Source organism: Corticium candelabrum, chromosome 20, assembly GCF_963422355.1.
Source record: "Corticium candelabrum chromosome 20, ooCorCand1.1, whole genome shotgun sequence".
NCBI lineage: Eukaryota > Metazoa > Porifera > Homoscleromorpha > Homosclerophorida > Plakinidae > Corticium > Corticium candelabrum.
Genome location: NC_085104.1, coordinates 1,600,816 through 1,614,613, shown reverse-complemented (window position 1 = coordinate 1,614,613; position 13,798 = coordinate 1,600,816). Strand labels below are relative to the sequence as shown.

The 13,798-nt window shown below is 43.1% G+C and overlaps 5 protein-coding genes across 7 annotated transcripts in view; 3 read left to right on the top strand and 2 right to left on the bottom strand.

Annotated features, from left to right (window-relative positions):
• Positions 1 to 48: 48 nt before the first annotated feature.
• On the bottom strand, positions 49 to 1,507 carry LOC134195592 (5'-nucleotidase domain-containing protein 1-like). Its single transcript, XM_062664639.1, has one exon. It carries the CDS (start codon positions 1,499 to 1,501, stop codon positions 206 to 208), a length of 1,296 nt encoding a protein of 431 aa, XP_062520623.1. The 5' UTR covers positions 1,502 to 1,507; the 3' UTR covers positions 49 to 205.
• A 685-nt stretch (positions 1,508 to 2,192) lies between these two features.
• On the top strand, positions 2,193 to 2,877 carry LOC134195331 (BAG family molecular chaperone regulator 1-like). The gene is made up of 2 exons (XM_062664343.1): positions 2,193 to 2,273; positions 2,333 to 2,877. The coding sequence occupies exons 1-2, from the start codon at positions 2,213 to 2,215 to the stop codon at positions 2,842 to 2,844; spliced, it is 573 nt and encodes a 190-aa protein (XP_062520327.1). The 5' UTR covers positions 2,193 to 2,212; the 3' UTR covers positions 2,845 to 2,877.
• An 11-nt stretch (positions 2,878 to 2,888) lies between these two features.
• Positions 2,889 to 3,881, top strand: LOC134196046 (cytochrome c oxidase subunit 3-like). The gene has a single exon (XM_062665127.1). It carries the CDS (start codon positions 2,889 to 2,891, stop codon positions 3,879 to 3,881), a length of 993 nt encoding a protein of 330 aa, XP_062521111.1.
• A 4-nt stretch (positions 3,882 to 3,885) lies between these two features.
• LOC134195330 (programmed cell death protein 6-like) lies at positions 3,886 to 8,240 on the top strand. The gene is made up of 2 exons (XM_062664342.1): positions 3,886 to 4,331; positions 7,714 to 8,240. Exons 1-2 carry the CDS (start codon positions 4,031 to 4,033, stop codon positions 8,082 to 8,084), a joined length of 672 nt encoding a protein of 223 aa, XP_062520326.1. The 5' UTR covers positions 3,886 to 4,030; the 3' UTR covers positions 8,085 to 8,240.
• LOC134195328 (uncharacterized) overlaps positions 8,022 to 13,798 on the bottom strand; it is a 6,501-nt gene continuing 724 nt past the window's right edge. For 2 of the 3 annotated variants that reach the window (XM_062664339.1, XM_062664338.1), the window contains 13 exons: positions 13,750 to 13,798; positions 13,449 to 13,670; positions 12,725 to 12,828; positions 11,996 to 12,656; positions 11,694 to 11,747; positions 11,510 to 11,629; positions 11,403 to 11,453; positions 11,257 to 11,352; positions 11,008 to 11,202; positions 9,656 to 9,694; positions 9,529 to 9,597; positions 9,130 to 9,465; positions 8,022 to 8,322 (listed from right to left, as the gene is read on the bottom strand). The exon at positions 13,750 to 13,798 is cut by the window's right edge and continues 85 nt beyond it. In XM_062664339.1, coding sequence (XP_062520323.1) covers positions 8,252 to 8,322; positions 9,130 to 9,465; positions 9,529 to 9,597; positions 9,656 to 9,694; positions 11,008 to 11,202; positions 11,257 to 11,352; positions 11,403 to 11,453; positions 11,510 to 11,629; positions 11,694 to 11,747; positions 11,996 to 12,656; positions 12,725 to 12,828; positions 13,449 to 13,670; positions 13,750 to 13,798 — 2,067 coding nt within the window. In that variant the 3' untranslated portion in view covers positions 8,022 to 8,251. The remainder of the gene's footprint in view (positions 8,323 to 9,129; positions 9,466 to 9,528; positions 9,598 to 9,655; positions 9,695 to 11,007; positions 11,203 to 11,256; positions 11,353 to 11,402; positions 11,454 to 11,509; positions 11,630 to 11,693; positions 11,748 to 11,995; positions 12,657 to 12,724; positions 12,829 to 13,448; positions 13,671 to 13,749) is intronic. The other variant, XM_062664340.1, reaches the window with a different exon arrangement.

Sequence of the window (13,798 nt, the reverse complement as noted above, 5' to 3'; positions counted from 1 at the left end):
ATTCGGTAAAACTAGAGACACAATACGCGTAGTTAGTGTAGACTAAACGTTTGAAATGTAATGATCATAAGCCAAACTGTGGCATGCTATTACGATAGTCAATTACATGGGTAAGAACCAATTGAAACACTCAGACACGTTGCCAATATGTCACAAGAAATCAATAAGTTAATCATCGTGTCCTCTCAAGTCACTGCTAAGTTTGCTAAAAAGAATGAACTTGAGCCAATTTGGCATCGACAGGAAATTGAGATAGAACGTCGAGATACGGCACAGCCAAGCTACTGTACTTTGCCAGAACATCACCCCAGAACGTCTTGCATTGTTTCGGCTCAGACTGGTCATCATTTTGTATCTCGTCTTGTAAGAAATCTCCCCAGAGATCTGAGATCAGTACGGGATCTTCCTTGACCTCTTCCTTCCTCTGTTTCTTGATCGGTGGCTCATCATTTGACTCCAAGATCTCTAAATCCCAGATGTTCTCATTGGCCATTTCTTCAACAATGGCAACTGTCTGCCAACCATCAAATTTTGTTGGAGGAAAAATATCCGAACGGATGCTATCCCCAACATAAAGGATACTGGGAGCATCAACACCGGCAACTCTACTAAAGAATTTCCTAAGAGCAGCTTCACTTCCCTGTGCGTACACAATGCCACGTTGAAGGTCAGTTATCGGATCTTTGATGATGTCATCATTCGAATCGATCAAATAGAATGGATTCTTGTCGGTAAAGAATCCCGGTTTCTTTGCATCGACTATGATGAGGTCAAATATGTCCTCCCATCCAGAACCAAATGAGTAATTGAGTAACAATCGAGAATAATCGATATGCGAGCTGGTCATAAGGAACAGGTGGACACCAATTGATTTCAGGTCTCTCAACCAACATTTCAGTCTGTCGCTGATCGGATATACGTAGTCACCGGTACTTCGTTTCAATTCAGAAAAATATCTACTAACACCATTCTTAAAATTGGGATGATCGAAAACGAGAACAAAAGCTTGAACGATATCCTTCCAGATGGCGGTCCAGTTTAGGGTCGTCTTGTCTTCTAATACATCAATGAGTCGAGCGGCTAAAACGATTCCTGGCAGACTAAAATATGTGTCAAAAAACCAATGATTCTCAATCTGTTTGACGGTATCTCGCAATACACCGTGATGCTTCCATATCCGGGATGTCCCATACCCACGTGCGATCTCGTCCCCGGATAACAACCGGGTGCCGTGATAAGCTCGCAATATGTAACCGTTTGCGGCCAACTTCAGGAAATTGCCTTGCACTCCGTCCAGTATAACTCCTTTCTGCATCATGTGACGATTTTTATCGATAGGATCGAGCAACGACCGATCGTAGGATTTCTCCTCGACCATGAAACGAGACAGACAAGAGTAGACGAGACGATAGAGCTCGGGAAGTCTGTATCTGACGAGGGTGTGATCCATATCAAACCCAACCCAATTGAACTTCGAGAAACTCACAACGTTCTGAGCCATGCCTACCAGTAGAAATTCAGCACGTGATTAAGCACGTGATTAAAATCACGTGATTAAAGCACGTGATTTACATTAATTACCAGGATGTGCTATTTTTAATTTTATTATTTTAATAAAAAAATTATGTCACAAATATAAATTATTAAAGACAAAATTCCAGAAATCATTGTCGATGTGTAGAACGGCTGGTGAGCCTTGCATAACCAATCCGGCATTGTACTCTACTGGTTAGCGGTTTGGTTAAGATCACGTGACTTATATATGATTACACGATGTAAGAATATTAACGGATTTATTAAAATCACGTGATTTATATTGACCACAATGTACAGTACTAAGTTCACGTGATTTACATTGATTAACAGGATTCGCAATATTATAAAAAGTTTTATTATTTTTATGTCATAAATATAACAATAAAGAGCCAAAATCCTAGAAATCATTGTCCACGTCTGAAGCAGCCAGTCTTTTCATACCAATCTTGCCTTTGCACTTTACTGCCAGAGAATTGTTGATTCAAATAGCCTAGGAATGTATTAACAAACATCACGTGATTTTAATTTATATTAATTTTTACAGTGTAGTAAGATCACATGATGTAAAATTAAAATCACGTGATTTATATTGCCAATCAGAAGCGTGTAGTAAGATCACGCGATTTATAGTAATATCACGTGATTTACATTGATTACCAGGATGTAGCTAACAAAAATGGCGCGATACGTGTTGACTCTCTGTCACGGACGCGACAAAACAACTCTAGAGCTGCCCGGTTGGTCTCCAGACCTTATATCTAATTTATCTAAATTCAAAAACCTTTTCTTCTCTCAGAGGGTTCAGACACTGCCGTTCTCGACGTCGCTCGTCACATCGAGTCTCACTTCGGCATTCCTCTCAAGTCACAGAAGCTCATATGCAAGGGAAAGACGCTGAGCGAACACTCGAGACTGTCTGAGTACGCAGTACGAAGCGGCAGCCGCGTAATGGTCGTCGGGCGGCGATACGTGCTCGAGGATGATGCGAAATATAAAAAAATAGAAAAAATTAGAGAGAGAGTTGGTCGGACATCCGGGAAATTGGATGATATAAAGAGTGAATTGAAAGGAGTCGAGGACGGGTTTTTGGTTGAGGAGTTTAGGGCGGCCGCTTTGAGTAAACTCGATCGACGTTGTTGTGGTTGTAATGAGGATTTGATGAGATGTCTGGAGGAGTTGGATGGGATTGGAGTGGAGGGAGAGCACGGTGATTTGAGAGCGGCGAGGAAACGAGAGGTAGACAGGATACATGAGATTATGAGAGATGTTGATCGATTGCAAGAGAATGTATCATCACGTAGTTTGTAGATTTTGGTGCAATACGAGTGTTAAGTTATTAGAGACCAACTGAAATGCTTTGCTGTGTCTGTGTGTGTGTCTGTGTGTGTGTGTGTGTGTGTGTGTGTGTGTGTGTGTGTGTGTGTGTGTGTGTGTGTTCTGTTTGTTTGTCTGTTTTGTCTGTTTGTTTGTGTGTCACTGACTCAGTTTGTCTGTCTGTTTGTTTGTATGTTTTCTCTGTCTGTGTCTGTTTATTTGTTTGTTTGTTTGCTTGTCTGTTGTTTGTTTGTTTGTGTGTTTTATCTGTTTGTTTGTCTGTCAGTTTGTCTGTTTATTTGTTTGTCTGTTGTTTGGTTGTTTGTGGTTTGGTTGTTTGTTTGTGTGTTTTGTCTGTTTGTTTGTCTATCACTGACTCAGTTTGTCTTTTTGTTTTTCTGTGTTTTGCCTGTTTTTGTTTGTCACTGACTCAGTTTGTCTGTCTGTTTGTCTGTTTGTGTTTTGTCTGTTTGTTTGTCTGTCAGTTTGTCTGTTTGTTTGTCTGTTTTGTCTGTCTGTTTGTCTGTTTATTTGTTTGTCTGTTTGCTTGTTTGTTGTTTGTTTGTCTGTGTGTTTTGTCTGTTTGTTTTTCTGTGTTTTGTCTATTTGTTTGTCGATCACTGACTCAGTTTGTCTGTTTGTCTGTTTGTTTGTGTGTTTTGTTTGTCTGTTTGTCCGTTTGTTTGTCTGTTTGTTTGTGTGTTTTGTTTGTCTGTTTGTCCGTTTGTTTGTGTGTTTTGTCTGTTTGTCTGTTGTCTTTTTATTTGTTTGTCTGTTGTCTTTATTTGTTTGTCTGTTTGCTTGTCTGTTTGTTTGTTTGTGTTTTGTCTGTTTGTTTGTTTGTCTGTTTGTTTGTGTGTTTTGTCTGTCTGTTTGTTTGTGTGTTTTGTCTGTCTGTTTGTTTGTGTGTTTTGTTTGTCTGTTTGTTTGTGTGTTTTGTCTGTCTGTTTGTTTGTTTGTGTGTTTTTTCTGTCTGTTTGTCTGTCTGTTTGTTTGTCAATATTTTCAAATCTCAACTCTCCAATTATTGACTACAGTAGTGATACATTTATTGATTCACGATTAGAGGGATTCATTACATATTTTACTTTATATTTTACACAATTCTTGCACAGTATCTTACCACGTGTTGATCACGTGCTTTGGAGACTTCAACTAACGCGCGCTAGCCAGTCAACTTATGACGTCATATTCTGTCAGAATGTCAGGATACGGTCAACCTCCCGGACAGCCTTACTACCAACAGCAGCAGCCGACGCACGGAGCTCCAGCGTACGCACAACAGCCTGCCTATCAACACGCCTCACCCGGTCGCGTGCAGGCAGGGGGACCCCCTCCCGGGGCCGACCCGACCCTGTGGAGTTGGTTTGTTGCGGTGGACCAAGACCGTTCCGGGCAGATATCGGCGGACGAACTGCGGCAAGCGTTGACGAACTCGAACTGGTCGTATTTCAATCCGGAAACGTGTCGTTTGATGATAAGTGAGTGAATGGGCAAGAGGGGCGTGGCTTGTTTGTCTTTGTCTTTTTTGTCTTTGTTAGTGTATCTTCGTGTGTGTGTGTGTGTGTGTGTGTGTGTGTGTGTGTGTGTGTGTGTGTGTGTGTACAGACTGTCCCAAAATTATAAGCCACTCCCTGCACGTGACTATACGGGAAGTTTGACCACAAATTATTGTAATTTTTAGAAAAATAATCTAAACTCTAGTTTAAGTGCGCGCTAAAAGAAACCTCCCGTATTTCTGCAAATAGTGCCCCACGAGTCACTTTTTTCATAATTCTGAAACATGGGGCATTACTATTTTGCAAGCATAGAGACTGCTGCATTCTTTGTTTGCATACAATCACACTACACAAACAAACTACCTCATCTAATCGTATAGTTACAGTGCACACACACACACGAAGCCCCAGGATCATTTGGCAGAGCGGGCACTCTGCCTTATTCTAAGCAATTAAGCTCTTAGGTAAAGTAGATCATCCAGATGCCAAGACTTGAGAATCTCAAAGTAAGCTTATTAAATTAAGTATCCAAGAGGCATCTAATTGTGTGGAACACTAATATTTTTACACCCACGCATGCAGCCCTTAATTAACCATGCTTTCGCAGCTGGTGTTCACGTGCAAGTTGGCATATTCGTACCTATACATGTCAGCAAAGTGCAGGTGTCATGTCAGCGTCGCACAACTTTCTTTACGAGCAACGCTGTCAAAGATAAGAACATCTGCATTGTTTAAAGAAAACAAGCAGCAACTGATGAAGCACATGACGACTGGAGTAGATCGCCAGTGGCTAAATGATTTCCCATGGCTTCTGTAGTGAGTTTGGGCAAGGATACAGTTGAGCCTCATTGATCTGCAAAATATAGTTTAACTGCCATTGGGCGTGACATTGGGTAACGCCCACTTCACGGAGTATTCTACTCTGCCTTCTAAGATTTCTGGGGAGAACACCGAGTTACCCCCTGGATACTTTCGCTTCACTTGAGTTGTATTCCTGGTCTGTTGCATACGCTGAATCTTCGTCGTCACTCACTGATTCTATCTGTGTGTTCATTTCATCACAAACGTACACATTGATAGACACACATGCATATAATGGGTTTGAATACTACCCCAGTGGAGCACTAATCTAGCATGGGGCATTATTGTTTTATATAGGCTCACCATGGGGGAAGTATTTGAGCATGGGACACTATTTACAAAATACGGTACACATGCTTAGCTGTTTGCATCATAATTATTGAGACTCTTTTGGTGGGAGTGTCCACACATGGCACCAACGTTTTAGCAGCTGTTTTGACTTGCTTTCGGTCTAAGATGATGTCAATAGAATCGGAAAAATCCACCTCTCAGCCAATAGAAACGACTTGTTGCACACATAGCCTTAAGCCTGGTTCACAGTACAACGCTGGCATGAGCATCATGCGAGCGTCAGTGTCCACGACGCTAGACGAGTGTCCTAGCTGGGAGTGACCCAGCGTCCGATGTCATCACGTGCTCCGTTTCAACCAATCGAAAGTCAGTTACTGGACGTATCCGGGATATTCTATTCGTTCACATGGCATCGATCATTGATTCGTCGATGGAAGTTTTCATTGAGTGTGTGCACGCTTTTCCCTGCATTTGGCAAGTTCAGTCATAGGACTACAAGGGCATAAGGATGAAAGAAAACGCTTGATCGAGACTACGGCGCAGCAGCGCAACAAAAGCAAAACGTCGTCGTCCATGTCTGTTGCGAGTACATTGTACACACGTGGTTACTTTGCAGCGCCAGACCACTGTCGCAGTGTGTTCTTTGTGCGATGGACACTCGTCAGACGCACTACTGTGAATGGTACAGCGAGGACACTGTGCCAGCGTCGTACTGTGAACCGGGCTTTAGGCTCTATACACAAAGAACACTGGCTCGTGCACTCCCAGTTTTGTAATCCAGAGTATGACCAGTTAACTTACCAACTTATCATGCAAAAGCCGAACAGCCTCAAAGAGGTTACTGTGGTAGACAGTGCAGACCAAATGTCGCTTGCATTTTGCTTTGTAATGCAATAAATTTTCAAGTTTTCTCAAACAAAATTTGTCACACTGCTCTATTCGTACTACACGATATGTTCTAGTTGTAAAACACTGCTTATAGTTTTAATTGATAGATCAAGCTGGGAAACTTCCGGTTGGCCATGTGCAGAGTGTGGCTTATAATTGTGCGACGGTCTGTACATGTGTATGTGTTTTATGACTTGATGTTACTTGATCGAAGGAACAATGACCAGACTATGTGCATACTCGAAGACACGCTGTTTAGTGTGAAACAGTCAATGTGGGAGCATTCTTTTCAACTGTATAGCTTCTGCCTGAAGACACTGTCACGGCCCTTGCAGTTCTGCTTCTACTGATTTCTAGTTTTTGATTTCATGTATACATTTTTTCAGACCGGTATCCGAGACACCGGCGCACAAAACATCTGGACAGTGTTCCTTTAATTTCAGCTATGAGCCATGAGAAACGTAGCCTCAGTATTCCAGACTGCTTTCTGCACGTGATAGGAGGAGAGAAGAAAGCAGTCTGGGGACAACTCTATTGTAATTGACTTCGGAAATAGGCGGTGTTCATCTTAATCGATAATTACCAGCGTTAAGGCCGGGTCACAGTACGACACTGCCACAGTGTCCTACAAGCGTCCTGGACGCTCAATGAAAACTTCCATCGATGAATCAATGATCAATGCAATGTGAACAAATAGAATATCCCGGATACGTCCAGTGACTGACTTCGATTGGTTGAACACACACACACACACACACACACACACACACACACACACACACACACACACACACACACACACACACACACACACACCAGTGACACACTACGTAATGTCAGACTTCCGTATAAATGTCATAAAATCCAAGAAAACGATTGATTTTGCGTTAGCAGTTGCAGACGGGTAAGTTCTGTGTTTCACTTTCAACAAGATCTGGCAATTGCAAACATGAATTTCACTGTTCTGGTAAGAAGGAAACTCTCCTTGAACATTTCACCCATCTGATTGGCTGTTTGTCCATCATCTCTAGTTGCCATGTACGACATAAAGGAAATGCTGCTCCATGATTGGGCCACACACTCCTTGACAAGACATAGTCAGCCAGCCACAGACAAGCCCGCAGACCAAAAGTCAATTCACCCTATAAGTTTTGAGTAGCCAAGTCTCATGACTTTTACAAAAAGTCCCCTTTCTTATGGCTCATAGCTGAAATTGATGCTTAATTGTGTGTGTGTGTGTGTGTGTGTGTGTGTGTGTGTCAGTGTTTGTGTCTGTTTTCACCATCTGCTCCACTACTCTATATCACACCTCCATCTGTTCCAGACATTTTCGATCGAGATCACAGTGGCACAATCAACTTCCAAGAGTTCTGTGGCCTCTGGCAATACCTACAGCAATGGAGAGCAACTTTCGACTCATTCGACACCGATCGTTCAGGCAACATCGATCAGCGAGAGCTACAAACCGCCTTTCAACGACTCGGCTACAGCCTCTCCCCAAACTTTACACGCCTCGTCTTATCCCGCTTTGACACACAAGGACATCGCGCTCTCAAGCTCGATGACTTCATCCAATGCTGCGTCTTACTGCACATGCTCACTGACTCGTTCCGAGCACGAGACACGCAGAAACGAGGTGTCATACAAATCAATTACGAAGATTTCATGACTATGACCATTCTCGGAAAACCATAGAAGCTGTGTACTCATGTAACTAGTAGCGAACACTGGTGGTGACTCATCCAGCAAGCACAAGCAGCCGGGAAGTCTACCTGTACATGTATATGTATGTATGTATGTATGTACACTCGTTTTTCCATTTATGCAAAATTAAATAGATCATAAAACAGTTCATCTCTTCTTCATTTCTTCTTACCCAGTAGAGGAGGAGGAGGAGGTGGTGGTGGTGGTGGAGGGATGCCAGCTGAGGCTCCTAACAATAGAGTAACATCAGCATGTTGACATGTACAGTAATACGTAATTGTGTGTGTGTGTGTGTGTGTGTGTGTGTGTGTGTGTGTGTGTGTTTGTGTAAAATGAGACAGCAATTTATGTTGTCCTTGATTCCCTTTGAGAGACAAATTTCAGGCTTACAAGCTCACAAAGCAACTCAGCAACCGAGTGTTTGTATTACCAACATGTCCACTGCATAGAAAATCAGCAACATGTGCAAATCATTATTTTTGAAAAGGGCTTCAAATGTGTGCATAAGTTGTATGTAATTTTGTTGCTGTTTGCATTTCAAAAGTCAATTGCTATGAGAGCCTGGCCCCAGCAGCATAGCCAGACCTAGTGGGAGCCAATTAATATCAATAGGTGGTGTCAGCATTCTAATATTTGCGATTCGTCTTACTGTCCTGTAAACTCTTTGTTGAACAATGAAACATTCAACAACTCCTCACATTACAACATTCCAGTGACGAGAAGACAATAACAGTCACTGTTCAATAATTCATTCAACATGACCGACAGACTAATTCCCAGACAACTAACTGCTTCCACACATGCATAAAACTTTAGCACATGTGGGTAACACACTGTGCAATAATCTCTCGATAATCTCAGTGTACTATCTCGCTATGTACAAGAAATATCTGTGCACAGTACTCAGTGTAGGATGTGAAATGTGAACTCGTTGCATAGGCTCAACATTTACATTTAGTGAGTGATGCATGAACAGTGCATGCAGCATTACCTTCGTTACACATTGTACATTACTTAGTCACAATGTTATACTGACCTGATTGACTGAACAGAGCTGCTGGGGTAGACACTGCTGGACTGCTTGCTAAACCCGGATGAGGAACGGGAGGTGCAGATGGAATGGAATTTTGACTTTTCTTGTGAGCTGGACGAAGTACAGGAGGTGGAGGAGGAACAGCAACAGTAGACGGACATCCTGGTAGCCTAGAAGCTGCAGGAGGTGGTGGTGGCGGTGGTGGCGGTGGCGGTGCAGATGGAACGAAATTCTTACTTTCTAGTAGAGAAGGAGGAGGAGGTTGAGGTGGTGGTGGTGGTGGAGGAGGTGCAGCTGTATTTCGAGTGTTAGTAGCAGTTGTTCTTCTTTTAGAAAAACCTTTAATGCCACATGTAAATTAAGATGCAAATAGAATCAACATGTTGACGGAAATGAGGATACCTGGTGATGATGCAGGTGGTGGTGGTGGTGATGGAGTAACAGGATCTGGTGCAGGAAGTCGTGGTGATGCTAAAAAGGGATTGTGTGGTTAGGGGTTCTTAGTGACATGTTGTGGTAAGAAAAATACCTGATGTGTAGGGTTTTGTGGGACTGGCTATCCTGGAGGCTGAAACATGCAAAAATCAATTAATTACACACCACACACACACACACACACACACACACACACACACACACACACACACACACAATCCCAATGATTCTCTGAAAGCATATTAGTTTGACCACAATGATACATACTGATACAGAATGAATTTCAATATCAACTCTGCAAAAAAATTTTGGTTTCACAAAAGATTTGGCTGTGTGTGTGTGTGTGTGTGTGTGTGTGTGTGTGTGTGTGTGTGTGTGTGTGTGTGTGTGTGTGTGTGTGTGTGTGTGTGTGTGTGTGTGTGTGTAAGCCTGTTGTCCCCACTCAAATCTAATTTCCACACATAATAGGATGGCAGCCTAACAGACTCCAAATGCTCTTGAAGATGCATAAAGGTGAAGCCAAAGGGATGTGACACAAACTGTTGTGTAATCAAATTGCTAACATGTGAGTGTTTACCACAGACACTAAAACACTCAAATTCTCCTATGTTGACCCTAGACATTGAATTAAATTAGAGAAGTGGAGGGAAGCAGGCAGGTGCACACACACCACACCACACCACACCACACACACACACACACACACACACACACACACACACACACACACACACACACACACACACACACACCTTCTGAGAAACAATAAATTGTGAGATAGAAGGTACACTGGCATGCAAAGCTCAGCAATGTGGGGAGAACATGATGACATACTCATGCAGAAGGAAGCTTTATGATGAGACAAGGTTTATTGGTTGGCTGTCTAGACCAATTCTGGTTTACTCTCTAAGATCGGGACAACTTGAACAACTAACTCAGCTGCTTGTCATTCAATTAATCAGACCACTGTGTAACAAGATGCACACAATATCAAGACATTGACAGCACAGATGGTTCAGCTGTTGTCTTTCTATTTATATGTAATAGGCTAATAGTTTACTATACAAACAGTAGGAAGTAACTCAAGTGGCTTAGCTCCCTGTTATAGTCAAATGTCATGCACCTGGAGTGAAAACCTGGTGTCAGACACAGTCTTGTTCTAATAGGTAACGGACATTCCTCATATACCAATCCAATTGAATTCTTTTAGCATATGGATCTACAGTGACTAGATGTATCCGTGGTGAGTGACTCCCTGGTAAGTGACTTCATGTCTACTGCATCACACTTTGATGACACACCACACACACACACACACACACACACACACACACACACACACACACACACACACACACACACACACACAACAAATACACTCTATACCCACTAACTGACTCACTAAAATTCTAGCAAACTCACAACACCAAATGAATACACACTCACCAAACAATTGTGTCAATGCCTGTGCTATCGGACTGTCTTTCTGACTTCTCCTCCGAACCGGAGAACGAGCAGGAGCGGTCGAAAAGGCGGGAACGGAATTAGTAAGAGTAGAATTAGTAGAAACGGGATTAGTAGGAACGGAATTAGTGGATTTAATAGTCACAGAGGCCAAACAAAAATTTGATTTATGAGAACCTTAAAAACCACATCACATCATAACTAAACTGGTTCCATACAATATGCACTGACCTGTCACATTACTAGGAATAGAAGGGCAAAGGGGAGGTGGAGGAGGGGGAGGAGGAAGTGGATGAGATGCTCCTTGGTTGGGAAGAGATGTGGCTGCTACACAAAAACATAACTCAACAGACTAAACGAGAAAGACAACCCCTTACATTGTGGTGTATGAGGAGATGATGACGAAGCGGCCGTTTCCAAATTGGAGCCTAAAATTTTCATTCAAATCAGGCAGTGGCATGTACATCGATAGCAAGGACGTGACCTGTTGATGACCGGCTGAGACGTAGATGTAGTCGAGGTGGCGGTGGAGGAGCTTCTCCTCTCGGTTGTAGTCGAGTTGGTGGAGGAGGAACTATCCCTTTCTTGACAGAAGGCGGTGACGCTAAGAAACAATGTTAGGGATGGAATGTGGGGTATTAACATTAAAGGGTAGAGAGGATACATACGTGTTGACTTTGATTTTGTTTTTGTTGACGGAGGTGGGGTAGATGACGCCGAGTCTAAGATGTAACGAGATGATCGAGGAAGTTGTATTTTGTATTTCAGACGAGACGTCTGTCCTGCATGCCGGTCTGTCAATTGATGGTCTGTCTGTCTGTCTGTCTATCTATCTCTCTGTTTGTCAGTCTGTCTGTCTATTTCTCTGTCTGTCTGTCTGTCTGTCTGTCTACCTGTCTGTCTGTCTGTCTGTCTGTCTGTCTGTCCACCTGTCTCTGTCTATCTGTGGTGTCTAGCAATAATCATTCACCTGCCAACACAGGAGGCGGCGGCGGTGGTGATGGTAGTGGCAGCAATGGCGATCCAAGAGACACAGTAACACCTTCACTGTCACTTCCTTTTAGAGACATCGGAGTGTTAGGTGGTGAAAGTGGATATGGTACTACCGGAGAGAGCGGAGATACGACTGACACTACTGATTGAGAAATGGTTGATGTTTGACTAATTCTCTTTGGTTTTGGCGAAGTAGAAGGCGGCTGGCGTTGAACACTTGCCGGTGATGACGCGCCAACAGATGCCGACGAACTCGAATGACTCGAAAGAGAAATACCGCTCTCTCTGAAACCAGCAGTCTGGGGAGGAAGATGATCCAACTGTTCGTCAGTAAGAGGAACGAATGTAGAAAACGTGCCATCATCTTCAACTTTCGGTGCACCATCAATCAGTGGTAACGATTGACTTCGACTTCGAAGCGACGACGACTTGGAGACGGCATCGAGTGACTTGGTCTCACCAAACGTTCCCGCCGTCGTGTACATTCGTGTTCTCAACGTACCATAACACGAGTCCGACTCTTCAATGTTGTCATATCGTTCGGTACTCACCGAGTCATCAAATTCAGAAAATACAGACGACACAGTCTCTCCTTTCTTTTCAAATAATCGATCGGGATCATCAGGCGACAAGGGCGGCTACATGGAAAGAAAAACAGAGAATGGGTGGTGAAAAGTGTATAGAAACTGAATGTTGAAGAAATAACCTCATCAGTAGAAAGTTGTGTTCCCAATGACCACGCATTCTTAAACTTTTCTTGGAATTTGTTCGACCAGGAGCCTTGTTTTCTCTGCCATCGAGAGATGTCGCCTAAACAAGTCGCATTGAGTTCAAACAACAACATACCCCCACACATTTCAAGCCTAGAAACCTAACTACCGTATTGTAGAGGCACCATTGCCTGTACAATGTACATACACAGACAAGGTTATGTTGAGAGATTTCATGAGGCATTCCTGTAGCACATGAATAATACTGCATGCCACTTCAAGTTGTCATCCTTTACAGTCTGCATATGCATATTGATTGAATGCTAATGTTATTGTGCTCTCTCCCCTCATCAAGTCTATATCCTCACTCCTCCCTCAATCAACCATCAACCATCGACTTTGGTTGGATTAGAAAATGTCTATACGTTAGGAAATCACTAGCAACTCAACACTGAGACCGACATCCACGCAAGCAGACAGGAAAACAGACAGACAGACGAGAGACAATGTGGATGACAAGCCGGGCACAGCGGGAACGCTCGAAAATGCAGCAACCAACCATGTCTCTCCACAATAACACTAAATATCTCTGTTACACAATCTAGGGCCATTCACTAAGACACTAAATTATTACCAGCCGGTCACGCGGCATCCGAAACATTAACACACAAACACTGAAGGAAAAAAATAATAATAAATCAAAAATTGACGCGAATTTACCCGTAGTCGTCGCAAACGGGTTAGTGAATATCCGTCCCGACGGTAATGTGTTCGTATTCGCTCTGGCTCGCGGCAGAACGATGCTCTGCTGTCCTTCATAGTCGACGAACTCTTCGGGGTCGGAAACGTCGTCTTTGTGTCTCAAATAGATTTTCACGACGCTGTCCCACGGATTCGTGTTCAGCTGCTCTAAAATGTCGCTCCCGTTCACGAATCGTGGCTCTATGAGAGAAATGTGAAAGAAAGGCGGCATTTTAGCACAACGACGGAAGTCAGTCATCGGTACAGTCATCTTGCCGACCTGCCAAACGATAGACAACGTACAGCCCGTATTCTTCCCGCTTGCCCAG